Here is a 16,944-nt window from a genome sequence, read left to right on the forward strand (position 1 = left end):
GGAATTTGATACATAGGCCAGGTTGGCCTTGAAGTTAGCCATTATCCCTTCTCAGTGCTCTGACTAAAGGGTAAAGGAACGAGCTACCACAACAGTCCGGCACCTCCCTAATCATTAGCTTGACCTTCCTTACATTGGCTAAGATGTTACACTTAAGTTTATAAACAAACCAACCCCTTTGCCCTAGTCAAGTATTGCCTGCTTTCTACTAGATTTTTACTGATCTTTTTAAGAGAAATATTCTGCTTTAAGGGAGTGGTTATCAAGTTCCGGGAAACCATTTAAGACTTAAACCAAAACCACACCCTGTCTGACCAGCCATACCCAGGAGGAAGTGAAGTGGTCACCGGTGGCAGTGTTGACCTGCATTAGGGAATTTCCGGTTTACACTAAAAGATTTTAAATACAGAAAAGTTGAGGTGAATGCATTTTTCCCTTGGAGACTGAACACACGCTTTAGCCTCACCTCATCGCCATCCAGGACAATTTTGATAGGGCGTGTTTTTGTTTTCGTATCTCCAAAAAACATGCTAATTCCATAGTAACAGGATGGTGGTAAAAGCTAACAAGTGAATGTGAGGCAGGTGGAGTTACCAAACGGAAAATCCCCAAGGTAGTAAACAACCACAAACGCTGGCGCCAGCCGCGGAGGCCGGGATACGCCCAAGGCGGCTGCGGCCCAGCAGCGGGTGATGCTCTTCCGGGGGTGTGGTCTGCAGCGCGTTCATTTCCGCCGCGCCTGCGCCCTAGGCTCTGGTGCTGGTTTAGGATAGAGACGGATTCCCACGTGAGGCGCCGGTGTTCCCGAGTCCGGAAGCGATGCACTCGGGTGGCGTGGCCAGGGCCTGCCGCAGGGCCTGCAGGTGCTGGCTGTCCGGGTATGCGGGTCCCACAAACGGGACGCAGCAGCCTACGGACCCCGAGCATGCATTGGCCCGCGAGGCGCTGGTAGACCTCTGCCGGAGGAGGCACTTTCTCAGCGGAACGCCACAGCAGCTCAGCACGGCTGCTCTCCTGAGCGGATGCCACTCAGGCTTTGGACCTTTGGGTGTAGAGTTACGAAAGAACCTAGCCTCACAATGGTGGTCCTCTATGGTGGTGTTCAGGGAGCAGGTCTTCGCGGTAGACTCCCTCCACCACGAGCCGGGCTCTTCTCAGCCCGGGGACAGTGCCTTCAGGTTAGTTTCTCCAGAATGTATACGCGAAATCTTGCAAGACAAAGAGCTGAGTAAGGAACAGCTAGTGGCATTTCTTGAGAACTTATTAAAAACTTCTGGGAAACTACGGGAGACTCTTCTTCACGGTATGGCTCTTCGCGTTTCGTGCTTCTGAGCAGATTTGGGGTGGAAAGGCAGTCGTGCAGGAGTTTGGAGACAGCAGCGGCCCTAGGCTTCCTGGCAAAGAAATGACCAGGTTACTTTTTTTTTTTTTTAATATCAGAGTGATCCACCTTCAGGCGAAGGTCTGTGGCATCTTTCTTGAGGAAATGGGTAAAGCATTCAGTTTGACGAGCAAACCTAAAACAATAGTGGTAGAACTATCCAGTCACTTGCTTGAAACTTTGATACTGAAGCATTTTCAAAGATTTCCTCTACTCCAGTTTTATATACAATTGTGGACTCAGCTCTTTGAGGGGGAGGGGGAGGTAATTTGTTAGCTTAGAAGATGAGGTACACATCTTTTTTTTTTTTTTTTTATTTCATGTATGTAAGTTCACTGTAGCTGTCTTCAGACACACCAGAAGAGGGCATCGGATCCCATTACAGATGGTTGTGAGCCACCATGTGGTTGCTGGGAATTGAACTCAGGACCTCTGGAAGAGCAGCCAGTGCTCTTAACCTCTGAACCATCTCTCCAGCCCCTGAGGTACACATCTTTAAAGTCAAATATAACATGATACAGAAATTCTAAAAATAAATAAAAATGAACAAAAAAAACCACACTGACTTGTTTTTTGAGACAGGGTTTGTTTGTATAGTCCTGGCTGTCCTGGAACTCAGTGTAGACCAGGCTAGCTTCGAACTCTTAGAGATCTGCCTGCCTCTGCCTTCTGAGTGCTGGGATTCGGACACCAGGCCCAGCTACCACTGACATTTTTTACAAGACTTCCTGTTGGGGGCTGGAGAGATGGCTCAGCGGTTAAGAGCACTGACTGCTCTTCCAGAGGTCCTGAGTTCAATTCCCAGCAACCACATGGTGGCTCACAACCCTCTGTAATGAGATCTGATGCCCTCTTCTGGTGTGTCTGAAGACGACAGCTACAGTGTACTTATAATAAATGAATTAAAAAAAAAAAAAGACTTCCTGTTGATGGCAGCTCATCTCGGGATAACTTGCAATACCCTACAAATCCAAAGTTGTGAAAATTAGTATATAACCTTTAAATACGTCCTCAATGAAGTAAAGCAAACTGGTGACAAATGCGATTAGATGGTAGTATATTTTATTTTGTATTCTTGGTACTGATTACATTAAACGGCCTTCTCACTTACCATCAAACATCAGCCGTTTTTACCCTTCCGGTCGTTTAGATGAAATCTCCTCCTTCAAAGTTGCAGACTGAAAATGAGATTTTGAGCTCAGTATGGGTAACAAGTTAATTCTCTCCTACCATGTGGATCCTGGGGGTAGAACTCAGGTCTAGCAGCAGCTGCTCCAACCAACTGAACCATCGGTCCAGGTTTAAGGAAGTATTCTTGATGGAAAGATTGAAGATGCATAATCAAAACTCAAGGCCATGAATCTTACTTATGAGCCAGGAAAATAAAAACTGGTTTTGAGTGAGGATTAAAATAAAAAATACACCAGGCATATGTTAGGATTATAGAGAATGTTTTCTAGGGAGTATAGTAAGTGTTTAGAGTGAATGAGGGAATTAAAACATGGCAAAATGCTAATTAACAAATCTAGGTGAAGAGCATCCAGTACCCTTTAGTGGTTTGGGATTGGGGTTTTCCTGGTTTGGGTATTTAAGACAGGTTCTCCTGCCTTAGAAACTGACCTCAGACCCTCAGTGTAACTGAGAATGGCCTGGAACTCTTGAAAGTGCTGGGATTAGAGGTGTGTTGCCCCAACACCTGGCTTTTTTTTTTTTTTCCCCCTCTGAAGATAATGGACTGTTCTTTTGTTTCTGCTTTCAAAACGGGATTTCTTCATCTCAAGGTGACCTCGAAATCACTATGGAGCCCAGGCTTCCTTCCAAGTGTCAGAGTCCTCTGGCCTCAGCCTCTGACTGCCAGGATGCCAAGTGCTGGGCGCAGAGTTCACCGGTGGTTTCCCTGTATGGAATAGGTTTATGCGATGATTGGTTTGTTTCTTGGCAGGTGCCTTAGCGCACTATGTCCACTGCCTGGATCTGGTGAACAGAAAGCTACCTTACGGTCTTGCTCAGACTGGAGTGTGTTTTCATCCTGTTTTGAACCCTAAGGAGATACCCAACAGTGTTACAAGGTACAATGTGACAGATAACCCGGTTTGGTACTTAAATAGTGGAGTCCTCCTCGTTTCCACTTTGTGTTAATCACCATTAACTTTCCTTTCTTCTTCTTTTTTTTTTTTTAATAAAGAGTTGGCGAAAAGACGGAAGCTTCGTTGGTGTGGTTTACTCCCACAAGGACTTCGAGCCAGTGGCTTGATTTCTGGTTGCGCCATCGGCTTCTGTGGTGGAGAAAGGTACTCCAGGAATAGTCTCAATAGTTAATAATTGAGCTCTTATTTTGGTTTTAGGTTTTGAAGCAGGCCCTCCTGTGGCCCTGGCTATGTAGTCTCGGATGACCTTGAACTTGCTGCGTGTCTGAGCTCTGGGATTGTGAAGAGAGCTGTCACCCGCTGCAGTTTGGGGATTCCCTTGCTTAAGCTTCCTAAGTACTGAGCTTACAGACATGCTCCACCACACCGGGCTTATAAATAGAACTTGATTTAACTATGGTTTTTGTGTTTTAGTTTTAGTTTCCTTTAAAAAAAAAAAAAAGTATTGTGTAGCCAGAGAAGATGGTCTTCCAGGGGAAGAGGCTGGCACCCAGCACCCAAATTTAGCAGCTTACCACTGCCTATAACTCCAGCTCTAAGGGATCTGACTCCCTCTTCTGGCCTCTGAGGGTATCTGTAAACATATAGCACAAAATTACAGCGCCCCCCCCACCCACCCCCCAGGGGTTTTCTCTAGGCCTGGTTGTCCTTGAACTCACTTTGTAGACCAGGCTTTGAATTTACAAGAGACCTGCCTGCCTCTCCAGTGCTAGGATTGGAGCATGTACCATCACCACCTGGCAAAAATAAATCATTAAAAAAAATAGATGTTAACTGCATCGGAGGGGTGGGGTGGGGCTGAGCCCGACAGGAACGCCATGGCAAATGTGTGGAGGCCAGAGGGCAACTTGAGGGAGTTATTTCCACTATGTGGGTTCTAGGCTCCAACTCGGATACTCAGGGCTTAGCAGCGAGTACTCTTACTGAGCCATCTCAGTGGCCCTGATTTTGGCTTTTTGAGACAAAGTGTCCTTCTAACCCCAGCTGGCCTGGAATTCACTTTCAGCACAGTCTGACCTAGAGTAGCTCATGGCAATCCTCTTAGTTTAGACGGGATTAGAGGTGTGAATCTCCAGCCCGCCAGTTCGTCTGTTTGCGGTTTATCGAGTTCCTGGGTATGAAATAGCCTTGAATGTGTTGGGCAAGCACTCTGCTCCTGAACGTTCCACTCTCACGATGCTGTGTGTACTGTACTTGTAATAGCCGATAGAAACAGAGTCCTTTGGGTGGTGCTTATTGTTCCAGTGGCTGTCAGTGTTCTGGGGCAGATGTGCTGAGCGGCTGAGACAGTACCCGAGCCTGTATGTCTGGGACTTCCAACCTGTTGCCGGATAAAAGTCTCAGGCAACCTTAATTCTCAGAGTAACTGTGGCATTCGAAGTGAATGAATCCCAGCACTCAGAGAGCAGAAGCAGGTGGATCTTTGACCAACCCAAGCTCTAGGACTGCATAGAGAGAGAGAGACCATCTGCTGGCAGTGGGGGGGGGGGGGGCGTAGGGGGGGGGAGAAAAGTAAGTTAACATCTCACTAAATCGACCAGACGCTCTGTTTTGCAGTTTGCTGTGAGTCCCTCTAACTTCAGCAGCGTCGACTGTCAGGATGGATCGGGTCGTAAGGGATGCAAGCTCTACTACAGCTTTCCCTGGGGGAAGGAGCCACTGGAGACCCTGTGGGATCTAGGAGAGCAAGAACTCCTAAACGTGTATCCTGGAGATGTGTCTGCGATACAGGTGCGTGTCACCCTGAGCTCCTCGGTGTTCCCTACCCAGATTCTCTGTGGTCCGAGCCACTGAAGGAGAATTGTGGGGTGTCCTGGGAACCCCTAACCTTAACGTACATTTTTTTAGGCAGCGCCCAACTACGTAACCATGACTGCCGCCATCAAAGCCAGGAAATTAACAGTGACCCACTGTGCTCATCCCTCCCACACAAAGCCCAGGAGATGTAATTGAATATCCGAGGAATAGGCCTCCCAGGCCCAGGTTCCAGCCCAGAGCACCGTGCTCGCAGGCCTGTCCTGTCTCTCTTCTCCAGATGAAACGTTTCTTTTACCTTTCCTAGTCTTATGTCCCTGACACTTGTGAAGATGCTAGTTACTTTGAGCAGTTCTTCCTGAAGTTTCACGATTTTCACGTGTGTGCCGTGCCAGGAATGGGACAAAGCAGGTGTGCCCTTCCCCGGCACATTAGGGAACACCACTGGGTGTTAGTGTGTTATCTTTTATCTCGTGGTTAAGATGGCGTCTGATAGGTCTCTCCAGTGTACATCCATTTATTTTTTAATTTATTTTATTCTGTGTGTGTGGGTGTTTTACCTACACCTATCTCTGTGGCCTATATGCACATAGTACACAAGAGGCCTTCAGATCCATCCCCTGGACAGGAGTTACCCCACCATGTGAGCGCTCGGACTAGAGCCCAGGTCCTCTGCAAGAACAAATTCTCTTAACCCCTGAGCCATCTCTCCATTCATCCTATCTTGGTGGACGTAAATCCAGGAACCAGTCAAGTGTTCGTGCCTTCAATGTCAGAACACCTGAGGTTGACACAGGAGATTTCAGGGTGACACTGGCTTAAAAAATAAAACAGGGTTTTTGACAAGGCTTGGCTGGTAAAAAGCACTTGCTATGGAGCTTAACTGAGTTCAGTTCCTGGAGCCTGCGAGGTGAAATGAATAACAGATGGTTCTGTGACAGCAGATGCACATGTAGCCCGGCAGTGGTGGCGCTCGCCTGCCATTGATCCCAGATGGCAGGATGGGAGGGTGGGGTAATAGCCAGGTGGATCTCTGAGTTCGAGGCCAGCCTGGTCCACAGAGCAAGCTCCAGGACAGCCAGAGCTACATGGGGAAACCCTGTCTCAAAAACGAAAACGGGGGGCTGGAGAGATGGCTCAGTGGGTAAGAGCACTGTCTGCTCTTCCAGAGGTCCTGAGTTCAATTCCCAGCAACCACATGGTGGCTCACAACCATCTGTAATGGGATCCGATGCCCTCTTCTGGTGAGTCAGAAGACAGCCACAGTGTATTATAATATACAATAAATAAATATTAAAATAAAAAGAAAAAACGAAAACAGCAGCAACAACAAAACAAATGTTCCCTTTCTAAACAGCAGGCTTCTCCCTGAAAGCATTGAAAAAGTTCTGAGTTCTGGCTCCACTCCAGGGGAGTCCGCTCACCCTCTCCGAGTAGCGCTGCTAGTTTGGACATTTTCCAGTGACCGAACTCCCTTGAGAACATAAGACGGTGTTATTTTTGAGCCCAATGCTCAGCATAGTCCTGTCATGGAGTAGTTGCTTTATAAAATGAATCTGTGATTGCATCAGTCTAAACTCTATAACTTTTCTAAGAAAGAGTTCTGCTAGCCAGCCCTAGTGGCACATGCTTTTAATCCCAGCACTTGAGAGGCAGAGGCAGGTGGAACTCTCAGGTGGAGTTCAAGGACAGACACAGCTGCACAGTGTGACCCTGTCTCAAAACACAAAAAATAAAACGTTCTGCTAAATGGTACTTTATTTTGTTGTCTTCCACTAAAGGGTCGAGATGGGCGGAAAAACGTCGTTCCTTCCGTTCTGTCTGTAAATGGGGACCTAGACCTGGGCACGCTGGCTTACCTCTACGATTCCTTCCAGTTCACAGAGAACTCCTTTTCGAGGAAGAAGAGCCTCCAGAGAAAGGTGCTTTTGCTGTTTCACACAGACTCAGAAAATTAAAGTTAGGTGGGGTTTTTGTTTGTTTTGTTCTGTTTTTATTCTTACACATTAACTGTGCTTTCCTTCTCTTGTCTCTTAATTGCCTCAGGTGCTTAAACTTCACCCTTGTTTAGCCCCTATTAAGGTGGCTTTGGATGTGGGGAAAGGCCCAACCGTGGAACTCCGACAGGTGGGTTGCCATGACTTCTTACAGCTGTGTGTGTGCTCACGTGCGGTTTGGACGTCAGAGGACGGCTTAGGCGTTGATTTTGTCTTCCATCCTGTGGGTCCTTCAGTAACTGCCCTTCTCCACTGAGCCATCTTGCCACCATGCTGAGAAGCTTCCGGAAGCAGTTTGTGTAGTTGACTTTTGCAATGCCCTGCTGGGGTTTCTCAGGCTTTCTTCCTTTTCCTGATGTGGAAATCAAACCCCTAGGGCACAGTCCCCACCTGTCCCGGGGCCTCTACAGCCAACATGACTGCTTCCAACCATAGGGTTTTTGTTTTCTGGTTTGTGTTCTGAACGCTGGTATAAAACTGTTTCTTGGAAGATTTGCAGTCAATACTCAGTTGGCATTGTTTAATATCTTTATTTTCAGAGGCAACATAAGTTTAGCAAATGTAAACTATTACACTGTATAACCATAGAGTGTTCAGTGTATAACCTGTAACATTGTATAACCAGTAAAATGTAAAGTGTTCAGTGTATAAACTATAACATTGTATAACCAACCAGTAGAGTGTTCAGTGTATAAACTATAACATTGTATAACCAGTTTACAAGGGGCTTACAGTTTCGCAAGCATTGTCCCTTCATATTTGAAATCTCTTTTGTGCCCTCCAGGTTTGCCAAGGGCTACTCAATGAGTTACTAGAAAATGGGATTGCTGTGGCCTGGTTATTTGGAAACTGCCCAGTCCTCATTAGAGCAACTCTATTCAAAGTAAGACTTGCCTTTCTTCCCATTGTTTCCTTTGGTTACATGTTTCACTATACAGATAGAAACAAATTTCTTCTAAATATGATCTGAACACTGGGGCTGGAGAGAGACTTACTGTTTGAGTGCTTGCTGCTCTTCAGAGGGCCCAAGTTTGGTTCCCAGCGTTCATGTTAGGCAACTCATAATCACTCAGAACTGCGGCCCCTCCGGGGTTCAGCATCCTCTTCTGTCCTCTGCACACATGAGGGAGGCGCGCGCGTGCACGAGTGCGCACACACACACACACGTAAAACATAAATCCTGACAAATAGTAAATGATTAGTGAGAGATACCTCAGCATTGGAGAACTCTCGCTGCTGTTGTAGAGAGCCTGGATTTGGTTCTCAGCACCCACACGGACCTCACAGACATCTGTAACTGTAGTTCCAGGCCTCCTCCTGGCTTCTGTGGGTACCAGGCACACAGGTGGTGTACATATATGCAGGCAAACAAAGTAGAAGGAAATCAGTTGTGGTGGTTAGAATATGCTTGGCCCGTGGACTGGCACTATTAGGAGGTGTGGCCTTGTTGGAGTAGGTGTGTCACTGTGGGTGTGGGCTTAAGACCCTCACCCTAGCTGCCTGGAAGTCAGTATTTTGCCAGCAGCCTTAGATGAAGATATAGAACTCTCAGCTCCTCCTGTACCATGTCTGCCAGGATGCTGCCATCTTCCTGCCTTGATGATAATGAACTGAACTCTGGACCTTAAGCCAGCTCCAATTACACATGTCGTCCTTGTAAGACTTGCCTTGGTCATGGTGTCTGTTCACAGCGATAGAACATTGACCAGGGACTGGGATATTGCTGTGATAGGCCTGACCATACTTTCGTTTGGAAGAATGTGGATTTGGGGACTTTGGATTTGGAAAGCAGTGGGATGCTTTAAATGGGGTTTAATGGGCTATTGAAATAGGAATATGAGGGTTGGGGATTTAGCTCAGTGGTAGAGCGCTTGCCTAGGAAGCGCAAGGCCCTGGGTTCGGTCCCCAGCTCAAAAAAAAAAAAAAAAAAAAAAAAAAAAAAAAAAAGGAATATGGGAGACTTTGTTACTGATAGTGACTTGAATTGTGTGGACCTGGCCCAAGAGCCTATGAGAGGCTATTGGAGAAGCCTAGTTGCAGCGGAAGACCCCAGTGTATTGTAGATGCCAGTACCATGGGATGATCACCAAGAACAGCTGCAGCAGTGGGGTGGATCAACCTGAGCTTAGAGTACTTCAGAGGGCAGAGCTGGAAAAGTGACGCCCTTTGGAGGAGCCCAGAAGGTTGAAACGAAGCTGTAACATTGGCGTTGCCTTGGAGACCCCCTTGTGTACAACCAAGCTTAAGAAGTATTTACATTGTAACTCTTTACAAAGTACATATGCTTCTCCCATAAAGATGGGTTCTGCTGACTGAGAAACAGTGCTCTAGATGAGGGTCTGGGAGAACGACTGAGGGAGTCAGGATTGGCATGGGTGTTTAACTGTCCTGGTTCCCTAGTGCTTATCTGTGCGCATAAGGATCGTACCCTCTCTGTGCATCTCATGCTTGCCCTGGGCTAGCCTTGAACTATGTAGCTGAGGATTACCTTGGACTTTGATCGTCCTGCCTGTCTGAGTGTTGGGATCATAGGCATATAATCCACCGTGCCTAGATTTTAAAACTTGAATGTTTGGGGCTGGAAAGATGGCTCAGTAGTTAGGAGCACTGGCTGCTCTACCAGAGGATGCACATTTGGTTACTGCACTCACGTGGCAGCTCACGGCTGTTCCTTAGCTCCAGTTCCAGGGATCCAATGCCCTCTTCTGGCCTCCACAAGCACCAGGCACATGCATGGTACACAAACTGTGTGTTCACGTGCATAAAATGAAAAAAAATTCATGTTTAGTCGAATTTGGAAAGCAGGATTATGATCTGTTGTACACCAAATCCTTATTTTAATGTGTTTTTTTTTTTTTTTTTCGAGCTGGGGACCAACCAGGGCCTTACGCTTGCTAGGCAAGCACTCTACCACTGAGCTAAATCCCCAACCCCCTACTGTGGTTCATTTTAAGAGACTTTTAGTCTGCAGATATTTTCCTATCATTAAAGCCAAATTCCAAGCACTGAGGTCACCAAGGAATTCATCTGTAGTCCCCTCAGGTGCCTTAAATTTTAATCTTCTAACTTTTAGCCAACATGGTAAGTCCAAGCCCTCACTTTGAGTTTGCTTTAGAAATGGGAGCGGGGCTAGGGCATAATGTCGGTGCCTGTGTAAAGGACCACCTGACCGAGGTGAGAGTGACTTGGGCTCTGGGGCGCCCGGTGAGGTGAGGAGCTGATGTCTGTATTTCATTTAACTGTTCTCTCAGGTACGATGAGATGAGTATCCTCTTCACGGTTCTAATCACTGAAACCACCTTGGAAAGTGGGCTGATCCAGCTGCGAAGCAGAGACACCACGATGAAGGAGATGATGCACATATCCAGACTGAGAGACTTCCTGGTCAAGTACCTGGCGTCAGCTGGGAAGGCGTAGGCCTCCGCACCTAATAGACAGTCTCTGTTAGTTCATTACCTTATGTTAATACGGTTTTGGCCTTTTGTATTTATACAGTAGACACTTTTGGTTCTTTCTTTGATTCATTGTTTTATTATCCTTTTTTTTTTTTTTTAATTTTAAGACTTTTTACAGATGGTTGTGAGCCACCATGTGGGTGCTGGATTTGAACTCAGGACCTCTGGAAGAGCAGTCAGTGCTCTTAACCACTGAGCCATCTCTCCAGCCCCTTATTATCCTTTTGATATGGTCTGTTAACACAAATCTAGCCAGGCATAGGGTTGTGCACCTTTAATCCCAGCACGGGGAGGGGGTTAGAAAGTGGGGAGAGGCACAAGTCGATCTCTCTGAGTTTGAGGCCAGTCTGGTTTAGAGTGAGTTCCAGGGCAGCCAGGGCTACACAGAGAAACCCTGTCTTAAAAAGACAAAACAGGACCGGAGAGATGGCTCAGCGGTTAAGAGCACTGACTGCTCTTCCAGAGGTCCTGAGTTCAATTTCCAGCAACCACATGGTGACTCACAACCATCTGTAATGAGATCTGATGCCCTCTTCTGGTGCGTCTGAAGACAGCGACAGTGTACTCACATACATTATATAAATAATATTTTAAAAAAAGAAAGGGGTTGGGGATTTAGCTCAGTGGTAGAGCGCTTGCCTAGCAAGCTCAAGGCCCTGGGTTCGGTCCCCAGCTCCGAAAAAAAGAAAAAAAAAAAGAAAGAAAAAACAAACAAGAAAATGCAAATCCTGATGGGGTAGGTATAAATACCCAAATGCAGGTACACATTATGTATGTAAATACAGAGATGCAGGCATACATACGTGTGTGTGTGTGTGTGTGTGTGTGTGTGTGTGTGTGTGTGTGTGTGTGTGTGCGCGCATGTGCCTGTGTGTGTGCGCGTGCGCACCCCAGGGAATCCCAAGGAACTTTGGTTTGCTTTCCTAATGCTAAGATTACAGGTTACTGCACAGAGCCTAGCTTTCAGTGGGAGCTGGGGATCTCAGTCAGTAGTTTTTGTTTGCCCGACAAGCGCTTACCAGCTGTTAGGCCTGCCTAGCCCAGTCTCCACCTTGTGACTTTCCTGCCTCTCAGAGTAGGGATCATAGGCCTCTGCCACCACACCTGGTTTGTACACATCATGCCCTGCTAAGCAAGCAGTCTGCCCCTGAGCTACACCCTGGTCCTCTGCTCTGGTCTTTGTATTTTTGTTCTTGTTTTCTTTTCAACTTCCCTTCCGTAGTGGCAGAAAGGGAACAGTACTGATATGACATGCTTTTGGAACAGAAAACGTGGACTTTTGCACGCATACATCCTTGTGTTTTTATAAATACTGTAAACCCCAACTACAGATGTTTTGCCACTGAACATTATGAAAGGATCCTCTGGGGAACAGAAAGGAACTGAAGGGGAACAGAAAGGAACTAAAAATAGACCGTCTACTTGCTCAGGCCACTTGTCAAGCAGAGATCTTCAGGAGAGTTCCCAAGGAGACAGATTTCCCTTTTCCTAGCGCCGGAGTTGCATACAGCCTCAGCCACAGGCTAACTCGCACGCCCTTTAGTGATAGGTCAGTTCCTAGTAAAGCCTGTTCCTGCCTGTCAGGACCTAGTTCTCTTTCTCAATACTGAAATTTATGGGCAGAATAACATGTAACCTCGTACATGGTTTTCTCAATAATCATCCTGGGCTGGGCTTTTACCTCAAAGGTAGAGTGATTGAATAGCATGCCCCGGGCCCTGGGTTTGATTCCCTGTGACACACTGGGCACACTCAAAAACACACAGCACAGTTGCTTCTCTGTTCGTGACAATATATCCTCTGTAAGGGACTTTGAACGTTTACCGTTATGTGTATGAGTACTTCAGATTCTCCCTGGCAAGTCAACCTCCTGCCACCGAAGAGTCTGACTACTCTGTCCCACCAGTCACTGAGAGGCGCCCTATAGTCCCAGTCTTCCTCACACAGCCTGGCTGTGCAGACGGTTAGAGCGCTTTACAGAGGACCTGATTCAGTTCCCACCGTCCACGTCAGGAGGCTCACTCAGGAGATCCAACACCTTCTGGCCTCTTCAAGCACCTGTGTGAATGTGGGGTGCATACAAGCACAAATACACACACAAATACATACAAAAACAAATTTAAAAGACAACTGGTTTTTATGAGGAATAATATGGGACCCCCCCCCAAAAAAAATGTTTACTGGCTTTTATCAACGAAGTAGGAAGAACCTCGGTTGGATTGCTTCTTCCATCTGATTGGCTCGTGGACACGTCTAAGGGCATTTTCTTGATTAATGGTTTATTGAAGGGCCCAGCACACTGTAGGTGGTGCTATCCCTGGGCAGATGGTCCTGCGTTGTGTAGAAAAGCAAGCTGGCCATTAAGCTGTGTGCTTTGCTTCAGTTCCTGCCTTGAGCTCCCTTCCCCCCCTCCCCAGGCTTCCCTCTGTGATGATGGATTATATACCTGTAAATCAAACACACCCCAGGTTGTTTTAGCATTTTACCACAGCAGTAGAAGCTGATACTAGAGATTGAGGTATTGTGACAACCACAGTGTTAGTTTTGGGGGAGGATTGTGGAAATGTTGGAACTTTGATCTGGAAAAGCTATCCAGAGAGCCTGGGGGACTGTTCTGGAAGCTAATGTTGAGAAAGAGGCCTCGCTTGAGGTTTCTGAGGGATTACAGGTGTGCACCGTCACAGCCAGTGTATCACTCACCAGTCACTTTAGATAACAGTCCTGCTGCAGTCCCATCCCCCACCCCCCAACCCCACCCCATCTCAGAGACTCACACACACTCTGCTGCCTTGTGTTTCAAGCCCTTCCATACCCATATATACTCTAACTTCTGACAGCCTCGGTGGTACCCTTCCCAGTGGAAAACAGAACTCAGACAAATTGCGTTTGTCTTGGGCTGGCATTTCAACATTCCTGTGGCCGCTGATACTTTCTGTCTAGATAACTAGCCGTGTGACCCTGACATTCCTAATCAACAACAGCTGTGTGATCTTGAGCAAAGTTACAACCCTTTTCTCTTAAAAAGAAAGACCAAATCCCCACCCCCAACAAGGCTGAATACGTTCCCCTATATTTGGATTTCTTTTGTCTGTTTGCCTGCCTGCCTGCCTTCCTTCCTTCCTGTCTGTAGGTCTTCCTTCCTTCCCTTCCTTCCTTCCTTCCTTCCTTCCTTCCTTTCTTTCTTTCTTTCTTTCTTTCTTTCTTTCTTTCTTTCTTTCTTTCTTTTCTTTGCTGTTATTGTTTTTTTTGAGAAAGGGTTTCTGTGTAACCCTAGTTGTCCTAGAACTCCCTTTGTAGACCAGGCTGGCTTTGAACTTAGAAATCCACCTGCCTCTGCCTTTCAAGTACTGGGATTAAAAGCATGTGCCACCACTGCCCAGCTAGATTTCTTTATTTTTAAATATTACACTTATTTAGTTAGTGTGTGTACGTGTCTGGTCACAGTACACACTGACATTGGCTTACATCGGTGTTGTGGAGGTTTTGCCCAGCCTGAATGAACTGGTACGTACTGGCCTTGGCATCCAGTAAGCACAGATCCTCATGGCTCACTTAAGTCAGGAGAATTTACGATGGCATCACGGTCAAACTTCTGCCTGTGAGTGCCCTTGCCTCCCCAGCCACATTGGCCTGGGCCCTGGGAAAGTGAGTGACTGCTGGGATTTTTGTTTTTGTTTTTTTATATATTTATTTTATATTTTTATTTTCATTTCTTTATGTGTGTGTCTGAACCCTAGTGAGTGTATGTGTAGCAGTCATAAAAGTTCTTGAAATCCAGAAGAGGAAGTTGGATCCTCTGGAACTGGACTTACAGGCAACCGTCAGCCACTCGATGTCAGTGGGAACCTACATATCAATGTAGGAAAATAGAGACACAGCACAAGTGTATGTACAAATCTTTTCCTGAAATCTGGGCTTTGACAGGGTCTTGAGACAAAACCATTGGATCAAGGGACACACACAGCCAGAACCCAGACCTGATTTCTTTTTTAAGATTTTATTTATTTATTATATGTATGTGAGTACACTGTCACTGTCTTCAGACACGCCAGAAGAGGGCATCAGATCTTATTACAGATGGTTGTGAGCCACCATGTGGTTGCTGGGAATTGAACTCAGGACCTCTAGGAAGAGCAGTCAGTGCTCTTAACCACTGAGCCATCTCTCCAGCCCTGGACCTGATTTCTAAATACAGGGCTCCTTTGGAAATGGCTCGGGGACAAACACTAGATGAACCTGGGGCACACCATTATGCCAGGTAAGGACACATCCAAAGAGTGACAGCTACGTGTCACAGAGAATCAAGCTTGGAGGAGACCCTGCTGGTCAGTCTAGGGCAGCTTAAACACGATAATAAATCACACTAGAAATGGATTATAGCATCAATGAAATAGGGATATGGTCCCATATTGATAAAAATGATAAAAGACAAAAAGATAAATTATGTAACATAAGAAATTATGTAACAATAGAGTTACATAATTTCAGGAGCAGAGAGATGGCTCAGTGGGTAAAGCATTTGCCTCACAATCATGAGGACCTGAGTTCAATTCCCCAAATCTAAATAAAGGTGGAAGGAGAGAACTACGTCTCGGGTTTCAATGAGAGTTCCTAGACACAAAATATCAGTTAAACTAGGGAAACCTGTGATCTGGGATTCACTAGGCGTGAGAACAATTGAAATTACTCACTGCTTGGCAGAATGTGCCGAGAGCCAGGCACACTCCATGATATTCCTGCCACAAATGTGAGCTGGACCCCACTTATTCGTTTGTTCATGCTCAGACTTAACCATGAGGCACATTAGGGACACTCAGAAGTGCAGGGCATTAAGACACGAGTGGCCAGTTATCTTGGAATGTGTCAAAAACAAGGGAGGGCTTGGCAGGTGTCTCAGACTGAAATACGAAATGCAGTGAATGTGTCCGTGCGCTCGGAGAAGGGTGCTCCTCAAATCCGGGGGGAAGAACCCATCATTTCTGAGTCAGTCTAGGCTGGTCTGAACCTACCATGTACACCAGGTTGGCCTACGGCTCTACCCGCCTCTGCTACGTGAGTACTAGGATTAAAGACATGCACCACCACGACCAGCCACAGAAGCTTGTTTGGGCTTCTAGCAGGAGAATGGTTTCTCCTGTATCCTTGATGAAGACCGGACCTTCTCTCTCAGGGAAGGTTGTCTTGGCCCAAGGATGCAGCTTTGGGAAGGGCATATATGGGATGGTGATGGCCTACCCAGCCAGACCCACCTCATATCTGAGGACAGAAACTCACCTGCTCAGGACCCTATAACCTTTTTGAAATTTTGGACTGGCTCTCCTATAACCCAGGCTGTCCTTAGACAGGAGAACCTTGAACTCAGGATCCTTCTGCCTCTACTTCCCACACAGGTATGATGACCACACGAAGCTGAGGCAGAGGCTCTTTTGTGCTTCAGAAAGTTCCAGTGAGATCAAGCCCCAGTTGTCACTGCACAGGGACAGCTCTGGGCACCTATTGTGTTGGCTTTTCTTCATGCTTGCTCCCTGGGGCCGCGTCCACTGTATGTGATAAACTCAGAAGCCAGGCTCTGCTTTCAGACCTAATCCCGGGTAAGACAGGAGTGCAGAGGGCTCTAGCGTGCGTCCTTAGGGAATGGAATTGCTCCTGTAGAAGCAAGAGCAACAGGACTCAACAGCCAGTGACCAGCAAGCTGTGAGGACACTTGCTGTGTCTTGGCTTCCCAGGCACTAAGGCTTTCCCTTTGGGGGAAAGTGAAGCGCTGGCATACTCAACCGTGACGTCACTTGAAAGACTGGAAGCAGAGGTATTCAGATTGTAGCATGGCTTGGCCTCTTTTACCTGCATTAGAAGTTTTGCAAGGAGAACATGAGAGACTATTGATGAAGGAGAAGCTGGGAAAGCCAGAGGCCTCCTCAGCTCCATTTACAGATAGCTCACTTCTCTAGCCAAGGGAGGCTGGGCTGAGAGAACCAAGGCTGGGCCTTCATCAAAGCCTAGTGCAGACACTGAAGGACAGAGGGTGCACCCAGCTGGGAAGAATGCACCTTGGGATGTGCATGAGACGTGGGCATCCCTCTGGATAGGCAAAGCCCATTCCCTACCCTTGCTCAGAGGTAGCATCCTTGTCCCTTCGTATCTGTAACGTCCCGCAAGCATGGTGCATGAGGCGGACACTTCAGTGTGTTTGTGATACAAAGACAATCAGA

The 16,944-nt window shown here is 46.9% G+C and overlaps 1 protein-coding gene across 1 annotated transcript; it reads left to right on the plus strand.

Moving 5' to 3' along the window:
- The first annotated feature begins 100 nt into the window (after positions 1 to 100).
- Positions 101 to 10,797, plus strand: Polg2 (DNA polymerase gamma 2, accessory subunit). The gene is given in 9 exon segments (XM_032913701.1): positions 101 to 1,303; positions 3,324 to 3,450; positions 3,567 to 3,672; positions 5,086 to 5,259; positions 7,065 to 7,205; positions 7,330 to 7,410; positions 8,065 to 8,108; positions 8,110 to 8,163; positions 10,532 to 10,797. Coding segments are annotated over 9 exon segments (1,377 nt in total). The 5' UTR covers positions 101 to 819; the 3' UTR covers positions 10,698 to 10,797.
- Positions 10,798 to 16,944: the final 6,147 nt, after the last annotated feature.

Source organism: Rattus rattus, chromosome 9, assembly GCF_011064425.1.
Source record: "Rattus rattus isolate New Zealand chromosome 9, Rrattus_CSIRO_v1, whole genome shotgun sequence".
Lineage (NCBI taxonomy): Eukaryota > Metazoa > Chordata > Mammalia > Rodentia > Muridae > Rattus > Rattus rattus.